Below are 19,654 nucleotides of genomic sequence, written 5' to 3' on the forward strand. Positions count from 1 at the left end.
TTTACGAATAGAAAATGGTTGCAGGAACCAGTCTGATAGTCCGTGATAACATTTAGGTTGGTTGAGAATCTAACGCAGAAGGGCATCTTGATCTGTGCCCCTTTTCTCACAAGCCGCCTGGATCAGATTATGAATTGTACTTAATCGTCCCCGATCTCCCGAAGTCTTTCTTGGTTCAATATTACTAATGTACATTCTATTGGCTGCTTTTGACAGATGTCTAGATCTCCCTCAATCCGATTCCACATAATATTTTCACTGCTATTAAATCCACACTGGTGGTCTCTTCGGATCCGTGCTATCTGAGGACTGGCAGTGATACTTGTTCTGTCCGGGCTAGATGTGCTTGGACTGGGGCACTGCTGCTGTGATGCATGTATTTGCAGACTCAGCGTCTTGCTTTTAGCAAAGCAGTGATTTCCAGCATTTTGCGCAAATCGATATGAGGGAAACATAAATCTGCCAGCATGTCAAGACGAATGTAAATAATGGTTCAAATGGAACAGAACATGTTCCTTTTCTTTTGCGAACAGTCATAAAATATACAAAAAACAATTCTGAATATTCTAACGAATAGCCTAGTACCTATTCTAAACCTGCTAAACATAAATGCATAAATTATTATTATTATTATTAACAGCTAATAATATTTCTTAATATTATTACGCTACTGTTATTCTATTGAGTTTATTATTTAATAGTATTTAACTAACAAAAGTTAGGTTATTATTAGTAGGCTATAGGCTATTATTAATATTAGGTAGCCTAAAGGCTAACGTTCCTTCAAAATACTAACTCAAATCCTGAGCGGTACAAAATATAGCTAGGCTATATGATAATAGGCTACGCACGTTTTACTTGCTATTCATTTAATAGCTATTATTAAAAGCTCTTCTGGTTGTCCTTAAAGTGTTCTGTTAACTTATAAAAAATATTATTATTTAGCCCTCAACATATCCCACTCTATTATAATAGTCGATTTACGCGCGCTCAATAAAGCCGTGCCTCCAGTAAGGCTATATGTATTTACTTTAATATGTTCAAAAAATGACTTAATTAAATATGTTCAAAGAATGATTACACATTATTTTTTTTCTCTGGAAATTAAAAAAAAAAAAAAAAAAAAAAGAATCCTATTATCAAATATTGATATCTGTTAGCCTATGTTTCAATAATGAGACGCGTGCCCTGTCAAAATATATCAATATTTACAGTTAGTCTACTATCACTATTTCAGAGTGCGGGGAAAATACACATGATCTATCTTTTTTTTTTCTTCACAACATATTCAAACTTTTTTTCTTTTGCAATAGGCTAATATCGAAACAGATTAAGCGATAAAAACAATATTAAGCGATAAAAAAATAGGCTATTAATTCATTTTGTCATTTTATTTTCTAAAAGTTTCGTGTTTATCATTAAGTGAATAAGAAACAAACTAAAAGCGTATTTTGTTAACTAAAATATAGAAAAATATATATATAAACGGACAAAATCTCGAAAATTAATGCAAGATGAAGAAACGAAAAGGTCCCCGACTCAGATTCAAAATCTCTACTTTCTCTAGACAGAGGCATACATACTGTGACAAACGGGAGTCGGTTTGGCTGGCTGTCCTCCTGTTTTCAAAAATGTCCCAGTCGTTGACAAGTCGTCTTGTACGGACACATAATTTGTGTCATGTGCAGGTGGCCGATTGTGTGATATCCGACAGGAGCATCTCAATGGTGAAGTCTCACTCCAATTAGGGTCCCCTTTAAGAATTTCATGTTAGCCAGACGTGCAAAGCCACCAACAGCCAACATAAAAACAAAACGTGTAGCGCATAGAGAAGGGGGAAAATTATATAGTATAGCCTATATATATATACGCGCACGCACATTCTTTCCCACCCATTTACAGCCTTAAGTTTAATGTTAAACAGCAACAGCAATGAAGAAGAAATGTGGGTTTTGGGTGACAGTGGTGTCTGCGTGTGAGCAGCCTGTGTCATGTACTAGGAAAGTGCTATATTTACCCCTGGTCAAAAAGGCAAAGCATTTAGAGAAGGTGTTGTAACAATCGATTTTGGCATGAATTTGCTTGATGTGTGTTGTCGAAATGAAAGTTTAACTGCAACCTTATTACTAAAGAGCGGATTGGGTGCTATTAGTTAGTCACACGCGCGAACTCTTCTGCCATCTAGCGCTCAAGAGTCAAGCAAGCAGAGGATGCCTTGTTTGTTCAGTTATTGTAAACTACTGTACTGCCATCTAGTGCACCTCTGTAGAACATCTTCTGAAAATGTGCATATAGTCTGCCACATAGGTTTTGTAGCATTCTTCTTAACATTGCAATGTATACTATGTGAGTGGAGATAATTTTATATTTGGAATTTATATTAATAACGATTTGATAAGGGATTTTAGTCTTTATATATCAATTTAAAAGGACGGGGGTCCGACGCTCTCCATTGACTTTCTATTGCGGGAAGCTGCCTCCTTGTCATTTCTGACTTATAACAAAAAACAGCAATGCCTAAAAGCTGCTATGTGACAAGTTGTAAAGAGTGTGTATGGTAATTTGGTCCTGGAGGGCCACTGTCCTGCAGAGTTTAGCTCCAACCCTAATTAAACACACACACCTGAACAAGGCAATCAGTGTTTTCGGGATTACTAGATAGATACAGGCAGGTGAGTTTTTATGAGGGCTGAAGCTAAACTCTGCAGGATAGTGGCCCTCCAGGACCGGAGTTGCCTATCCCTGGTGTACAGTAAACAAGCTAAAACAAACCCAGAACTACGTTTTTATAAGCTGCTGACCCTCCAAAAAACGACGTTTCGACAGTTTCATTTTGTGTGAAAACACGGCTGAAGGCAGTGAAAGGTTTTATAGAGTATTAAAGTGTGAATGTATTATATGAATGTATCTCTGAAGGGAACCGACTGTCTTGAGAAAAGTTTCAATGGCATTCTGCCAAATAAAGTAACGTTTATAAGCGCAGCGCTGCTTTGTTTACAGCAGTTACCGGGGAAACAGCTCTATTTCTTCTGTTCCATGAGCGCCACCTGCCGTCAGACAGTGCATTTACATTTACATTTTCATTCAGCCTGTCTGTCGTTTTTAATCAAATCAATGCAAAAATCAGACCAAATTTTTATGCACAGCTGTACATTTTAAACGTTGATGGAAAATAAGCTAATATACATTCTAAAAATCTAAATAATTTGGATAATAAGGCAGCTTATCTAGAATTATTAACAGAGCAGATTTCTATAACCATTCATCATTTTGACTCACATCTCTTTTCTTAAAATGGTTTTAATTCTTTTTTTAATATGTAATACATGTTAGAAGATTTTTTTTTTTTTTTTTAACAGAGATTGTTAAAAATGTAATGTTAAAATAGTTTTAATGTTTCCACTGGAAAAAGAAAGGTTGGGAACCACTGTGTAAGTGGGCTTCTGGTGGAAATGTGGTGGTAATGTTATTGAAATTTGATTATGACCTTTTTCCAATATTATGCATCATGCTCAAGTAGCCTATATCTTTCATTGTTTTTACAATAGCTCTGACTACATGTTTATTTGTGGATGGTGAGCTAAGTGAACATTTACAGTATCTGATTTATCTGGTTTGCACAACCTGAAGGGACATTATGACAAAAAAATAAAAATGAGGAAAATTTCACATCCCGCTGTTCATTGACAGAACTGATCATCTAATTCAGCTAATTCTCTTCTTTACATTTTTGCTTCTGCCTAAGAAAGGGTATTTACAGTATCAAATAATAAATAATTCGTGAGGTATTTTGAGCTGAAACTTCATTCACATTCTGGGACCACCTGAGACTTATATTAGGCTACATATTTTCAAAAGGGGAATAATAGGACCCCTTTAAAATAAAATGTGAATGGGCTTACGGTGGGATCTATTCTCAAGACTGCTTGTCCTCTGTATGGTCGCAGGATACCTTGGACAGTCCATCACAGGTGAACTAATTCTGACAGGGAAACAATATTCTCAGGTCAAATTATAGTAATGTCTTTTGTCAGATAAAAATTAGTAAAATTTTACCCAGGCACCGCAGTGTCTAGCGATGCCTTAGTTCACAAGGGAGGAAGATCACTTGATCACTGAAGGAGAAAGACAGTAGACTATATTATTCCTGTTGGAAAGGTCTTTGCACCTGAATGGACCTCTAGCTCCCTCTTGTGGTGTAAATGTTTTTCTACTTTATTTTCAGTGAGTGTCTGCTGATTGAGGAATGCATAGGCCTACATTTTCACTGTAACTGGTGGCAGTTTCATTTATTTAAAGTAGCTACTCTACTTTTGGTACTATTTCAATCAGGATGGACTATATGCTGAATGATTTCTAAATGGCCCTCATTTGCAGTGCTTTGTTCAACTTGAGTAGATGTAAATGTAAACATGCACTTTGATCAGTCATCCCTGCTGAAAAAAACAGCATATGCTGGTTAGGTATGTTTTGACGCTGGGGTGCTGGTCCTTTGCTGGTTTATGCTGGTCCTTTGCTGATTTATGCTGGTCCTTTTGCTGGTTTATGCTGGTCCTTTGCTGGTTTATACTGGTCCTTTGCTGGTTTATGGTGGTCCTTTTGCTGGTTTATGTTGGTCCTTTGCTGGTTTATGCTGGTCCTTTTGCTGGTTTATGCTGGTCCTTTGCTGGTTTATGCTGGTCCCTTTGCTGGTTTATGCTGGTCCTTTTGCTGGTTTTTATGCTGGTCCTTAGCTGGTTTATGCTGGTCCTTTGCTGGTATATGCTGGTCCTTTTGTTGGTTTATGCTGGTCCTTTGCTGGTTTATGCTGGTCCCTTTGCTGGTTTATGCTGGTCCTTTTGCTGGTTTAAGTTGGTCCTTTGCTGGTTTATGCTGGTCCTTTTTCTGGTTTATGTTGGTTCTTTGCTGGTTTATGCTGGTCATTTTGCTGGTTTATGCTGGTCCTTTGCCAGAACATGACCAGCATAAACCAGCAAAGGACCAGCTTAAACCAGCAAAGGACCAGCATAAACTAGCACCAAAACATACCTAACCAGCATATGCTGTTTTTTTTTTTTCAACAGGGATCACAAAGTTTGTTTCTATACACCTGGCAGCACGTGTAGTTTGTACGCCCAATTTACGCGCACAGTTTTGGCGCCACAAGGGGGCGGGGCCCATTGAGATGGGCAAAAGCACATTTTTATCTTTCCTTCCTTTGGGGCGGGTTTTGAGTCGGCTTTAGGCTGGATTTTTTCCCTGGGACCTGGCAACCCGATACTGAGCATGACTTCCTGCTTGAAAAAGTGAAACTAAAACGCAGCGTGTTTACATTCAAAAAGTGTTAAATGTGTTTTGCGTGACATGTGATATTGGACCAAACAAAAAAGCGCTTCAACTTGTACTTCTCTTTTGAAAATAACGCATACCATTTTTTCTTCAACAAACTTATTGGCGGTTTACTATATGTTGCTCTTGGCTCGTTTTGAGCCCACTTGATATCGTTTGGATTTCCCTGACAACTGAACGACGCCGTCGGCAGAGACAGAGATGAGCCTGCCACAGGTGAGTTTGCTAACAGTCGTGCTAAATCCCTGACAACGATATTTTTCTTTATCATTTAATAATTTAAAGTGATTTTTTTACTACTGTTTATTATTGTCTTTTTACGTAAGCGTGACGTCTGTCAGTTCTTAAAAAAGTCTGATTTTAAAACAAATTCATTTACCCTGTTTATAAATCAGCTATGATTATTATTTTCAAATTCCTTGCAGATAATCACTCGAGTGAGACTACACCTGTCAAATTCAGATTCAAGCAAACTTCACAGCAAGACTGTGAAACATAAATATGAAGATGTGAATGGTGTTGCCAGCGAGTCACTTCAAGAGGCTGAAGATATTTACAGGAAGAGTGTAATTAGGCAAACAACATGTAATGGAACTAGGGATCTAAGACAGGAGGAGAGACCAGCTCAAAGGGACTCCTTAGAAGTTGAACCAGTTAAGGTTGATGACATTGTTATGGATTACATTGAATTAATTAAATCTAAGGAACTTGACATAATTAAAAAAAGGAATGCAGTTATCATAAAGCAAGACAATGGATTTGTGACCTTTTTGTCTAAGTCTGGTAAGAGCGTTCATGCTCAGTTTGCACGAGAACAGTTTATAACATTATATCAAAAGATTGCAACAGGGCTGCAAACTCGGGCATATTATAACAGTCCAGGAATTACTGCGCTTTGCCAAGCAAAATTTCCAGAACTGGTAATAACTCATAAAGATGAAAGGCGATTTCAACTGATTGGGAGTACGCGGAGAGATTCACAGTACCAAACCCCAAATAAAACAAAAGTCTATGAAACACCTTACAAGCAAAATGTGGAACAACAGAAATCAATACACCAAGCCAAAGATGAAGCATGTCCAATTTGTTTGGAACCACTCAAGACATCTGAATGCATAGTCTTGCCTAAATGTAAGCACAGATTTTGTAAAGACTGTTTGAAAAGAGCATTCCAGTTGAAACCAACTTGTCCGATATGCGGAGAGATATACGGCAGTCTTACAGGGACGCAACCAAAAGGAGGATCCATGACTGTCTCATGGGACAGCTCCTCTCTACCTGGATATGCAAAATATGGAACAATCTTAATTAGCTACCATATACCAAGTGGACGTCAGGGGGTGAGTTTACAAATGCGATGAGGTGTTACACATTCTTCTGCTTTAAACTGTTCGGTATGATAACAATCATGTTGTCCTTTGATTACCTCATACTCTGCAGGATGAACACCCAAACCCAGGCATGCCGTACCAGGGTGCGTCCCGCATAGCTTACCTCCCTGACTCAACAGAGGGGAAGAAGGTACTGAAGCTTCTGCAGAGGGCATTCGACCAGCGACTCACTTTCACTATTGGACGCTCATCTACCACTGGACAGAACAATGTGGTGACCTGGAATGACATTCACCATAAGACGTCTCGTGTTGGAGGGCCAACTTGGTAAGTAAACAGTTTGAGTGTTGTCAACATTTTTGGGTGGTTACCTTATCTCAGACAAGCCCTTTTATTTTTAGCACTGTTTAATCTATAATAATTGTCACAAGTGTTGTAAGGATGTTTTTGTGTTTGTAGTTATGGTTACCCAGATCCAGACTACCTCAAACGAGTACAAGACGAACTGAAAGCAAAAGGAATTTACTGATTATACAGACTGAACCTTGTAATCAGTTCAGACACTATTATCACAACCAGCAGTCATATTAAAAACAAGAACAAGAATAAAGTAATACTGCAATCTTGTGATCACTAATCAAAGTATGGCACTTATTTTTTTTTTTTGTTTACAGGCATTCTTAATTTTGTTTTTCTTAATGTTTTGAATGTATGAATAAGACAGTTAATATGTCATGTATGCAGTAAAAGATGTTTGTGCTTTTAACTGTAAACCTTAGTTTCATGTCAGTGTGATAGAGGATCACATCTACAGAAATCAGTTTTGTTTTAATCACCATTGCTATATCATATTGTAATTAGGTTTTCTATATTATATTGTGTTTTGAGATTTCCTAATAGAACATGCGGTAATATGTGTCATGCAGTGTATATGAAGTTACAATAGAGACTCAGCAACAAAAAGGAACAAATATAAGTGTCATTGATGTTAAAATTAAATGAACTATTCCGAGAGACATAGACAATCCTTTCACCGTCACCAGAGGTGAAACAACCAGTAATCATGAGAAACTTTAATCAAACCAAGAACAAGTCATTTTAGTTACACTAAACTATTCCTATTGGGATCAGGCTTTTAATATTACCGGAATTTTACCTGGATCATTTATTGTTTACATTTGTTCAGATTTTGATGGGTTTTAGTGTTTTTTAAATGGATATATATTTATATGTGTGTGTGTGTGTGTGTGTGTGTGTGTGTGTGTATGTGTATGTATATATATATATATATATATATATATATATATATATATATATATATATATATATATATATATATATATATATATATATATATATATATATATATATATATATATATATATATATATATATATATATATATATATATATATATATATATATATATACATATATATATATATGTATATATATATATATGTATATATATATATGTATATATATATATATATATATATATATATATATATATATATATATATATATATATATATATATATATATATATATATATATAGAAGTATATATATATAGTATATAAGTATATATAGAAGTATAGTATATATGTATGTAGTTCTCCAGTGGTTTTTACCTGATACATTTTCTGCATCAATTGTTGTATTATGCAAAAACAATAATTGAAGAACTTTAAATAGAATTGTATCAAATTATACTTGAAATTGTGAAATTATTTCTGTTTATTGGGCATCAACCCAAAGACATGCTGATCAAAACAACTGATCCCACAACAAAGTATTTGATAAGTTAGTGGCATTTGTGTGGTCTATATATATATATATATATATATATATATATATATATATATATATATATATATATATATATCCATATAAATATACATTAAATTAAAATTTATTTATAATAATTATGTTAAATTTAATATATTTTATTTATAATAAAAATTTAATATTGATGAAAGTTTTACTTTGCAGAAAGATTTACTGGAATATATTTATAGATTTAATTGACAAAGGTATAAAGAAAAGATTTCCAAAGTTTTCATTGATAAACTTAAATGTATTTTTTTTTTTTTTTAATATAAACTAATTTTGATTTTGATGGCTGCAACACACTCCAAAAAAAGGTTGGGGCAGCGGTAAAAAAAAAAAAAAAAGGGTGATTAGGTTATAGAATATCCAAATGAAATGGTTCTAAAATAGTCCACAATAAGCAGATGAATTGGTAATAGGCGAGGTTATCATGTTTGGGGTTATAGGGGTGCAGCAGAGCAAATGGCATGGGTGAAAGGAATTGGTATTAGTTACTGGTTTATGTGGAGGGTTATTGTTGTTGTGGAGGCGTATTGGGATTGTAGAGACACATACTGCCATCAAGATGACGTCTTTCATGGGAAGTCTATGGTTACCCAGCAGACACCTTCAAATATTAGTCATTCATTCATTCATTAGACTTTATTGTCCACCTTAGTGGAAATTTGTCTTCGACTTCTCCGAACAGAAATACATCAATGACCCCACATTTAAACTTACATTAAAATACACACAGTTAAGAGTACAATACTACCACCATCAATCAGTCCATGATCAAGATGCTGTAAGAATTTCAATTTCAGTTAAGACGGCAATTTCTTCCAGTTGTAATTGGGTGAAAGGAGTATAGGAAGTTTATCCCACAATGAAATTGGTATAAAGTAAATGTAGGCCAAAATGTTTACATCAAATCAACATCATGACCTCACTTTGATTTGCATATTTGACCTGTTTTTTTGTTTTTGTTTTACATTAATTTTGATGCCAATTTGATGTCTTTTCGACATCAATCACCACATGGTATAGATCAAGACAATGCCAGGTCTCATTCTGCATGCGCTACAACAGCGTGGTTTTGTAGACAGAGAGAGGAGGTGCTTGACTGGCCTGCCTGCAGTCCAGATCTGTCTCCTACTGAAAATGCATGGCCCAATCATGAAAAGGAGAGTCAGACAATGACAACCATGGACTACTGAACAGCTGAAGTCTTGTATCAAGCAAGCAAAAAAAGTAACAATTAGAATCCTCAATTCCCAAACTATTAAATATTGTATCCCAAATAAACAGTAGTTCTGAGGCACTCACAAGGAATATAAGTTAAAAAGCCTTTATTTAAACTTGGCTATCCATTAAAAACATGCCAACATGTTTCGGCCTCTGTGGCCTTCTTCAGGGCAAATTCAAAATGGCAGTCTCTAGACTGCATGCATATATATACAGTATCTGCATGTGGTCACATGACCTAGAAGCACAAGGTGTTCATCTGCACAGGTATCACCTGACAAAGAGCAATTACAACAAGTTACTTTAGATAAGACAAGTCACATATTCAATATTTAACCAGTTCCCACATCAAGATAGTTTAAAATATCAATATAAATAGATACATCTAGGAAGAGTTTGCTTTGTATAAGACAAGTTACAGAAAAATGTTACATTGTGAAAAAGATATAATTTTATTTCATGCTCTAATAAATATGTGCAGTCTCAGATTTTAAATAATTTTACAATTTCTATGTTATACCACTTTCCACATCAAGATACAATTTGAAATATCAATATAGATAGATACATATAGCAACACACTGACATGTGCATATAGTCAGTTACAAAAAAGGAGAAAAATCCAATTCCAAGTTTAGACCAGGGTATTGATTAGCTTTTAAAGTATGAATCCAAAAGGATTCTCTTTGTAAAAGTTTTTTAAGTCTATCTCCCCCTCTTGGTGATAATTTAACATGTTCTATCCCAAAGATTTTTAGAGTATCGCTACTTCCGTGGTTCGCCTCTATATAATGTAGAGGGTATTGGTGGTTACTTGTTCTTATAGCATATTTGTGCTCTGCTAATCTTTCTTTAAGCTTACGCTTGGTTCTTCAAATATAAAAACAGCCACAAGGACATTCTAGTCTATAGACAACAAATGAGGTATTACAATTAATAAATGAGTATATACACTGTATTAACAATTTGATGTCACATCTAAAAAAGTATTGACCATATTGACCATATTGTTACAGTGATTACAGTTTCCACACTTATACTTACCTCTTTTTGTGCCTAGCCAAGTTTTATTCTGTACAGGAGGCATATAGCTTTTTACAAGACTATCTTTTAAAGTAGGAGCTCGTTTAAAGGTGATAGTAGGTACCTCCGGCAGTGCATCTCTTAAGATGGTATCACTTTTTATGATGTCCCAATTCTTCTTTATTTTCTTTATCTTATTGGCTTGACTACTGTATTGTGTAACAAAATAAACTTGGTTTGGCTCTTGTTGTCGCCCTTTGTTTTTGAACCAACAGCTGTTCTCTACTAATTTCTTTAACTCTACTATAGGCTTTATCTAAGGTCTTGTGTTTATATCCTCTTTTCTTAAACATTTGAATCATGTCTTGAGCATTTTTATCAAAAACGTCTTTAGAGTCACATATGCGTTTAATCCTTTGAAATTTTAAAAATTTGAATCTCTCTATTAACCAATAGTGGGTGGTAGCTTTCCTCCCAAAGTATAGCATTCCGCATTGAATAATTTGGTTCTAAACACGGACGTGTGCAATTCACCTTTGTCATATTTTGATATCTCAAGATCTAGGAAATGGATATTTGAATAATGAAAACTCTGTTAGTCAGCTTCAAATTAGGATTAGTGTTAAGATAACTCTGAAAGTGGTAGCAGCTCTTGTTTGTGACCCAGACCATATAAGTCTCGTCGTCCAATACCTTCCCCACCATAGTGCCTTTAAACATATTCTTTGTGACTCAATGTTTGTTTCCTGACAAAGACGTAAACCATTTGAATAATTTAGTGCAAAGCAAGCTCCCATTGCTGTACCTTTTATTTGCTTAAAGAATTTATTTTGGAATGTGAAAAACATTGTTAGAGGTGCAATTCTGTTAATTTTAAGATAAACTCTGCTGGGGGCATCTGTTTTGGGTGCCGGTTCAGTCCAAATAATGTGACAGTGCCTTTTAATCTTGGCCTTTGTATTAAATATTGTAATTAAAAGGAAAGTTTATGTGTTAAACTTGCCTTTGTCCCAACTTTTCTGGACTGTGTTGCAGCCATCAAAATCAAAATGTCTTTATATTTACAAAATACTATTAATTTGGTCAGTGAAAACATTGGAAATCTTTTCTTTGCACTTTTGTCAATTTAATAATGGTAAAAGAAAATGAACTAATCACAGATTCTTGATTTTATTGCAATTTACAAAGTGTCACAACTTTTTCTGATTTAAGGTTGTACAAATAAAATCAGTGACTTACCTGTGCTAAGTGTCCTGGCTTTTGGCCAACTGGAGAAAATGATTAGCCTGTTCTAGCACTAATTTACAGAGGTACAACTAAATTATTAACATACACCATTTTATGAAAAAATCAACAATGGAATAATTTGTATTTGTGCTTTTGAGGACAGACACTTGAAATGGCTGATCGATTCTAGAACTCTATACAAAATTGCCATGCACTGCCTTCCCCTCATAAACATATTCTGACTACATCCAAAGTCTATAAGACAAGTCACTCGGCGGCCATCTTTGAAACGCCTCACGGGCATGCAAGTGCAGTTCCTATGTATAGGGAAACATGAAATTCTCCAAAACTGTTCACTAAGCTTACGATTATATGTCATATTTGAAATCGCCAAAGAAATCTGACAACAACGGTGTTGTAATTGATTTTTTTTTTTTTTCTAATATAGTTTTGTGAAGATTTTTTTTTTGGGTATATATGAGAGAGTGCGCATGCAAAGTCCTAAGCGCACGTCTCAGGGTGCTTTCACACCTGTAGATCGAATGCTTTGTTCCGAAACAGGGATTCAAATTATTACAATGTTGCTTTTTATACTTCACACAGTAAAGTTTCTAATTGGACCAAAAATGTTTATACAAGTCACATGCGTAATTACCCATTATACACTGAGATATAGCCTGGTTCATTGGATCGGATTGCTTTCTCACTACAACCGAACCGCTCCAGAGTTCGTTTTCAATCTCGGACCGATTGTTTTGACACAGATTGCTGTGTTGTGTTCACATATGCCCAAACGAACCGAGTTAAGGGGGGAAACGCGCCAGGTTCCGAAACAACGGGCCAGGTGTGAAAGCACTGTCAAGAGTGCTGACTGTTTCTATAGCAACCGGAACTTCTAACGGCAGCTGCAGTGACATGATGATTTTACCAATTAGAAATTGCCGCTTTCATTCAGAAGGCGGGGCCTCCTGCGATTGAGCGGCCATATTAAGCGTTGCATTTTTCCCCATTCAAAACTATAGGAGTGACATGTCTTGGGTATTCTATAGTCTTTAGGTATTCTCAAAATGCTAGCCATTTTGAAGTTGCTTGTTGGATGTTGTGCACTGGCCAGGCTCATGATTTAATGGTTGTAACAAAAAGGAACGGCTCTGCGGAAAATGACTCTGGATCAAAGGTGAGTGAGGCTAGTAAGGCTGCAGACTTCGGTGTATGAAATACTTTTTTGCAGTATTTATTTCCTTTCAATTAGAAAGAAAAAAAAGACAAATGTCTGAATTATTGGCAAATCTGAATTTAATGAACATAGATACATAAGCTACTATTTCCATAACTTGTAAAAAGCCAAAAAGCTTGATCCGTTCGCAAAATAAAGAAAAAGTAAAAACATACTACAAGAAAATATTTGGCCTCCTTGCTGCTGTGGCATTATTTACACTATATACATATTTTCATATATGACAGTACAGTCATATTTGCCATTAAATCCTTAGCGATAAGGCACCAAATGCTAAGTAGCATGATCCTTTTTTACCAAATTGTGCAGAAAATGTACAAAACTATACAAACAGACCTATCACATATGAACATCATCCATCTCAATGAAAAAAAAAACACACACACATAAAAAATAAGTTGCTGTTAGATATTTTGAAACAGTTATACAGTAATGAATGTACATGCGTCTAAGAACTAAACCCCAACTTAATCCTTTAAATATATTTAAACTATTTATTAACTGATGATTGTGGATTTTAAGAAATATTCAATATAATAAATCTGATTTACATCCTTTTTTTTTAATAATGACAAACTTGACAATGCATAAGGATTACGTAAAGTTTCACTTTAGATTTAATGTAATATTAAGCTGTTGGTCAAATGGAATATATTGCAAGTGAACATCATGTGAATTTATCAGTATTTCAGAGTTCCATGGAAAAATACAAAATACTTTTCTGCACACAAAATAATCAATACCACATATTTAATGTGCCCATATTTTAATAAAACCCATAATTCTGCCCATAAGTGAGAAAAAAAAACTAAATGAAACAAAACTGTTGTGGTGCTACATCTTGACTTCATGTAAAAATTGCATTTCCTTGTATAGTATTTTTAATACAATTTAATGAACTTCAACGAAATATGTAATCTTTATGCACAGATTACTAATATCTATATTAGGTGATCATTCTCAAAAAAGATTTAGTGATTTTAATGATCGAACAATTTAATGTTTAGAAAGTAAAGTTAACAACCACACAGGTGTCTAAACATCGCTATAAAGAACTGCAAAAATTGAACAGAATACTCACACATTTGAACCTTCTGTTAATACATTACAATGTATAAACAACAAGCAGCAAACACTTATTCTGCCTTAAAATCACCTTACAAAAAAGATTTATATTGAAATATTCAAAGACATTTTACAATTGGGTGCCGATTTTTCTCCTTTATCAAAAATTCTATAACCATACCAAGGAAAACATATTATCTGAAAATGTAAGGAAAGCAGCATGCATCTTATGTTTCGCTGTTGCTGCCGAATACATGGTCTTTTAATTTTTTGTATTTTTAATCTTACTTTTTTCATACTTGGTATAGTCACTCATCAATGAAAATGTAACAGCAGTACTGTAGGTTTAAAATGATGATGTTAATGAAGTGGCAGGTTCAGTAAATCTGGGCAAATCCTAAACTGAGGCCTTTAGAAATTGTAAACTGACAGCTACTTTTAAGTAGCATAAAATATAAGCTGTAGCACAGGGATTTCGTTTTCAAACTACACTTGTCAACGCTCCATCAGCTGTAAATGCAGTCAACATCAGGAGTTGCTCGCTTGTGTTCAGCACTTGTCAAACAATAAATATGTCTGTCTTTGAAAGGCATTTAAGATTACATGGAAGTTTGAAACAACTATCATACATTAAAAAAAATAAAGTGCATATACAGTAGACACCTTTTGTATACACAAATTAATGTACTTTAACAAGTACAACTCTTAGTAAACAAGGTCTGATGGCACATATCCTCACAGGAATATTGTATTTTCTCCAGGAAAGTCTCAAAATACTGTATTCTTCAAAGTTTTTCATTTTTTGTATCGTTACAAAAAATTAGTCCATCAGTTGAACTGAAAGACATACCATGCTCTTTCAAAATGTACCTTGTATTTAGAAACTTAGCAAAACGGTAATAGTTTGAATTGTCGTGTAAATATGCATGTATCCCAGGGGAACAGTATAAATAGTGTATTCTGAAGATTTGAGCGAATATACTTTTTGTTCTGCGTGTGTGTTTGTGGTTACCAAAAATACCCATGGTATTGGCCTCCTACGCTCAAATGTCCAGCTTTGGGAAAGAGGTCAAGGCAGCGGTATTGTGTTCAAACTCTTTCATCCAGTAGCCGTCTGATTGCCGATGACTCGCAGGATCTCCCTATTAATACCAGAGTCCTGTGTGTTTATACTCGTGTCACCTACCTGTCCGTCCTCATAACTAGTTCACAAGTGGTTGAAAAAAAAAAACAGAGACTTTCAGTTCGATTTTTCTGCTATTATTTAGATGTAATATCAGATGTGCTGCTTTTTATGTTCTGATGGAATTAATGCATTCAATATATGAGATACACACTCAGTATTTTACAAATACACATTTAGCAACAGGAACAGATATATATGCTGAGACAGACATAATTGTACTTACACAAAGAAAAAACGTGTGCAGACATGATCTGTATTTGGAACTACCCAGATGTCCCCATGCTTGTGCAGGTCTGGAGATGTAATAACTGTTACATATATATATAAAAAGAAGTGATTATTAACATGACAAAAATTACAGATTATAATATAAATGTGTGGTAAATGTGGGGTGTACCTTCACATAAGGCTATGCATTTCAGGTTGCGGCTCTGCAGAAACTGGGGGTTCTGGCCTTTCTTCTGTGACTGAAAGCAAAACACAGAAAAATGTGGATCATTCGAGGTTTCAGGCCAACCATTTATTTATTTATTTATTTTAAATAATACATTCCAATAATGACTGTGTCAAGTGATTGGGGGGAAAATAGCAGTACTAAAAAAAAAGTTCAAAAATAAATGCTAAACTAAATACCTGCAAATGAATATTGGACTTGTTGGCAGCCGTTTCATCTTTTGAAGCAACTTTCTGCTGTTTTTTATTCATCCCTTTGGGTGAAAAAGTTATGTCAAGCAATTACTTATGCAACATGTTTTTACATTTTTGGTTGTATTGTGCATACATTCATATAGAAAGTACAGGAAACATGAGTATCAAAAAATAAGTTTTTGCTCATAAAGGTTTTAAGACCTGAGTAGCCAAAGGATATGCTTGATAATGGACTGATATAGATTCCACTCCCATAGATAGCGCCATGGAGCTGCAACCAAGACAGTAATTCAGTATGGCATTGAGTTAAATCACTGCAAACTCTTCACTTCTCAAAACTTTAAATACATGTATGTCTGCTGAAATATCCAGTAACCACATACAGTATACACAACTACATTTAAAGACATTAAGTTCTATATTTTGTTCTAAGAAACATTTCATAAATAAGCCTCTTAACTATTAAGTTCCTTCTTACGTAAATTTAGAGATGTGGTGTAAAAAGGTCATTGTATCATTAGTCTGCTCAGATGTTTTTAAGGGGTTAACATAATGCATTATGCATACACACACACACACACACACACACACACACACTATTATATCTTACTACATCTATTTCCACTATAAAAAAAAATCAGCTTCATCCACACTTCATCCCAGCTTATTTAACCTTTTTACTGTTGGTCTCTTTCAAGAATCAGATACTGTGGGTAAAGCATCTGCATCATAATTAGATGTAAGTACCTGAAGCCTTGTGTTTGATGCCACGACTAAACCATTCCTCAAAATGGAGTGCCAGTTTTCTATGTGTGATCCACTGAAAGCAAGAGGGAGAAAGAGCCAGTCAGTTTGTCTTTTTAAAACTAGAAAATCAACAACCAGTGTTCTCAAGTCAGCAAGAAACCTCATGCCTGTGCAGCTGTGGCTTTAATTAGATCTGTGCAAAAGACAGATTTGAATTCTATGACTCCTTCAAGATTTAGTTTGCTGCACAGCTGAATAACAGCTGAACTAGTTAAGACAGCTGAAACTGATTTCCTTTTATTGTGACAATGAAATGCATTTCCAAATTTAAAATATGTATTATTAGTGGACATAATCACAATGCCATGAAGCATTTAAAGTAAGAAATTATTGCTTTTCTGTTATGTCTTGCGGTCCAAACCAGGCTTGTGGCATCTACAACATTTGTTCAGCACACCCACAGACTATTCACAGACTGCACACAAAACTCCCAAGAGCTTGCCAAAAATTACAAGCTCCAGCCGGACAGATATTGTAATATACTTAGGAACCAGATAAAACACATTTTCCTTAAACCTTGTTGTACCCTAATCATGAATTTCTGAATTTGTAATGATGTGGGTCAGATTTGCAGTTTCTAAGGTAAATGCTCTGTTGGTAGTTTAAAATGGAACTCACTGGAAAGCAAAGGTACTCCCGAAGAGGCCTTTGGCAGCTCTGAAGTTGGATTCTTTGGCTGGTGGACTGCTGAGCAGGAGGAACTGATGGGGTGTGTGCATGAACTTCAGTTGCTGTTGTGAGAAAAACAAGATGAAAGAGCATACACTTGAGATGCTAAGCCTTAATCATTTTACCTTAATCATGAGACATTGAAGAGTTCCTGTGAATTTAAAACTGTCTTTAGGAATACAGAAGAACTGAAAGATGGTTTCTTAAGGAGTCATGGTTCTCTCTTAGGGAGGTAATGCCAGTTAAGCCGCTTTTCCACTGCGTGGTATGGCTCGGCTCGCTTTACTTTGGCTCGGTTTGCTTTTCCACTGCAGTGTAGTACCGCTTCACAGAGGGTGCGATTATAGACTGATTGTTATAGTTGCACCGCCATCTCGTCTACTGACCATGATATAGCCATTTCTTTTTTCAAGTTGTGTGTGACAGTCGTTTAAAGCAAGTTGTTTTAAAAGTCTTGCAGACAAATGATACTGTGGTGGCTGTTGCGGACTATTTAAATCTAGTGGGTTTGGTGTCTTGTGTTGCAAATCCAATGACGCTGGAAGTGACGATTCTCTCTGACCAATCAGTGATCTGCAGTGTTTACATGTCACATTTTAGCACCGTATGGCTCACTTGGACCATCAACCGAGGTGGCACTAAAAAAGTACTAGGCACAGTACACAGTGAAAAAAGTAAGCCGTGGCATGCAGTGGAAAAGAGCCATTAGTCTAACCCTAATCATCTTAATCTAAAACTCAGAAATGGTGGCATTTGATAGCAGAAATATTAAGGGAAATCATTTCAAATGCTTAATAAAACAGATACAAGACTTACTCTAGAAACAGGAAGCTTCACTATGTGTGATCTGTTACTGGAAATCACCCTGTTAAGAAAATGGATTTATCAGCCATGTCATATACCCCATTAGGTTTGAAACCCTCTACTGCAGGACTGCAGACGTATTTAAATATATGAGCAATTGTTCATCACATGATCATACTGACTGTCCTAGTTACTGTAGGACAAAGATGGATGTACACACACTCCATGAGTATGTAATCAGAGCTGTTACGAGAGCTGACCATCACATTTACACAACATTAAAATGCAGGAGTGGAGCAGAAAATGACTGAAGTGACTTTCTGTCATACCACTGCAGCAGTGGGTGAGCCAGGGGATCATGCTTGTCCATTTGTTTCTTTATCTCCAGGTATGGAGCCTGTGCAGAAGAAATGTCAACAGTCAACATGGTATTACATTCTGGCAAGTCTTATCCATTAGGTATCAAAGCATTGGATGATTTCTCTGAAGTCGTATACTATGCAAGATAAAGGAATATTGATTTAAACAACTAGGGCTCTCAATTTAATGTTTAATCAAGTTTATTATTATATTTTACATCATATTAATTAATAAAATATATTAGATTAAACTATAATTAATTATTATAAAATTAAATTTTTTACATAATATTTTATATTTGATTAAAATACTCTATTTTAAATGACTGATGGCCTTAAAAACAATAACAATCACAGAAAAAAACATGCTTTTGTTGTAAAATTTAACTTAATACCTGGGTCATTTCTCTGATAGATGCGATACTGTCGAGTGCTCTCACCACTCGGTCATAGTCCTTTTTCTGAAGAACAACTCAAACAATCAATGTAATATTCCTTTCTGAATAGCAGGATTACACTAAAGAGACCGGTTAAGCTAAAGCTAATTGCTATTAGTGTTTTAAGTACCCTGGGGTTGAAGGCAAGTGCTTGTGAGTCATTGGGATCCACCACAGAGGGATATGGCTCAAAAATGACAACTTTCCTCGGAGACTCCAGCGCAGATCGGCACATGGAGACCAGCAGGTCTACTACCTGTAGTCACAAACAGAAATCGTTAAGGCGTTTAGTTAGAAACACGGTATCTTCTGTGCAGAATGACTGTATGAGTGCTTACAGTTGCGTATGTCTATTTTGTTTGTTTGAGTACCTGAGCACCAGTGGCAATCTCATCAGCAGCCTCATTCATGACCCCCAACGTTTGGAAGGCGAATACACATAACTCTCTCTCACACACTGTGGGCTGCAGGACACAT

The 19,654-nt window shown here is 35.4% G+C and overlaps 2 protein-coding genes across 2 annotated transcripts in view; one reads left to right on the forward strand and one right to left on the reverse strand.

Annotated features, from left to right (window-relative positions):
- Positions 1 to 5,204: 5,204 nt before the first annotated feature.
- LOC109075610 (E3 ubiquitin-protein ligase DTX3L-like) lies at positions 5,205 to 7,912 on the forward strand. The gene is made up of 4 exons (XM_042756594.1): positions 5,205 to 5,544; positions 5,754 to 6,668; positions 6,769 to 6,986; positions 7,119 to 7,912. The coding sequence occupies exons 1-4, from the start codon at positions 5,530 to 5,532 to the stop codon at positions 7,186 to 7,188; spliced, it is 1,218 nt and encodes a 405-aa protein (XP_042612528.1). The 5' UTR covers positions 5,205 to 5,529; the 3' UTR covers positions 7,189 to 7,912.
- A 5,856-nt stretch (positions 7,913 to 13,768) lies between these two features.
- The window catches only part of LOC109078898 (protein mono-ADP-ribosyltransferase PARP8-like), a 39,008-nt gene continuing 33,122 nt past the window's right edge, over positions 13,769 to 19,654 (reverse strand). Inside the window, exons 15-26 of the mRNA XM_042756595.1 lie at positions 19,549 to 19,641; positions 19,308 to 19,433; positions 19,136 to 19,201; positions 18,711 to 18,778; positions 18,394 to 18,442; positions 17,527 to 17,639; positions 16,849 to 16,921; positions 16,303 to 16,372; positions 16,087 to 16,160; positions 15,851 to 15,920; positions 15,677 to 15,761; positions 13,769 to 15,469 (exon numbers count right to left, since the gene is read on the reverse strand). Of these exons, the coding sequence (XP_042612529.1) occupies positions 15,367 to 15,469; positions 15,677 to 15,761; positions 15,851 to 15,920; positions 16,087 to 16,160; positions 16,303 to 16,372; positions 16,849 to 16,921; positions 17,527 to 17,639; positions 18,394 to 18,442; positions 18,711 to 18,778; positions 19,136 to 19,201; positions 19,308 to 19,433; positions 19,549 to 19,641 (990 nt within the window). The 3' untranslated portion in view covers positions 13,769 to 15,366. The remainder of the gene's footprint in view (positions 15,470 to 15,676; positions 15,762 to 15,850; positions 15,921 to 16,086; positions 16,161 to 16,302; positions 16,373 to 16,848; positions 16,922 to 17,526; positions 17,640 to 18,393; positions 18,443 to 18,710; positions 18,779 to 19,135; positions 19,202 to 19,307; positions 19,434 to 19,548; positions 19,642 to 19,654) is intronic.

Source organism: Cyprinus carpio, chromosome A5 (genome assembly GCF_018340385.1).
Source record: "Cyprinus carpio isolate SPL01 chromosome A5, ASM1834038v1, whole genome shotgun sequence".
Taxonomy (NCBI): Eukaryota; Metazoa; Chordata; class Actinopteri; order Cypriniformes; family Cyprinidae; genus Cyprinus; species Cyprinus carpio.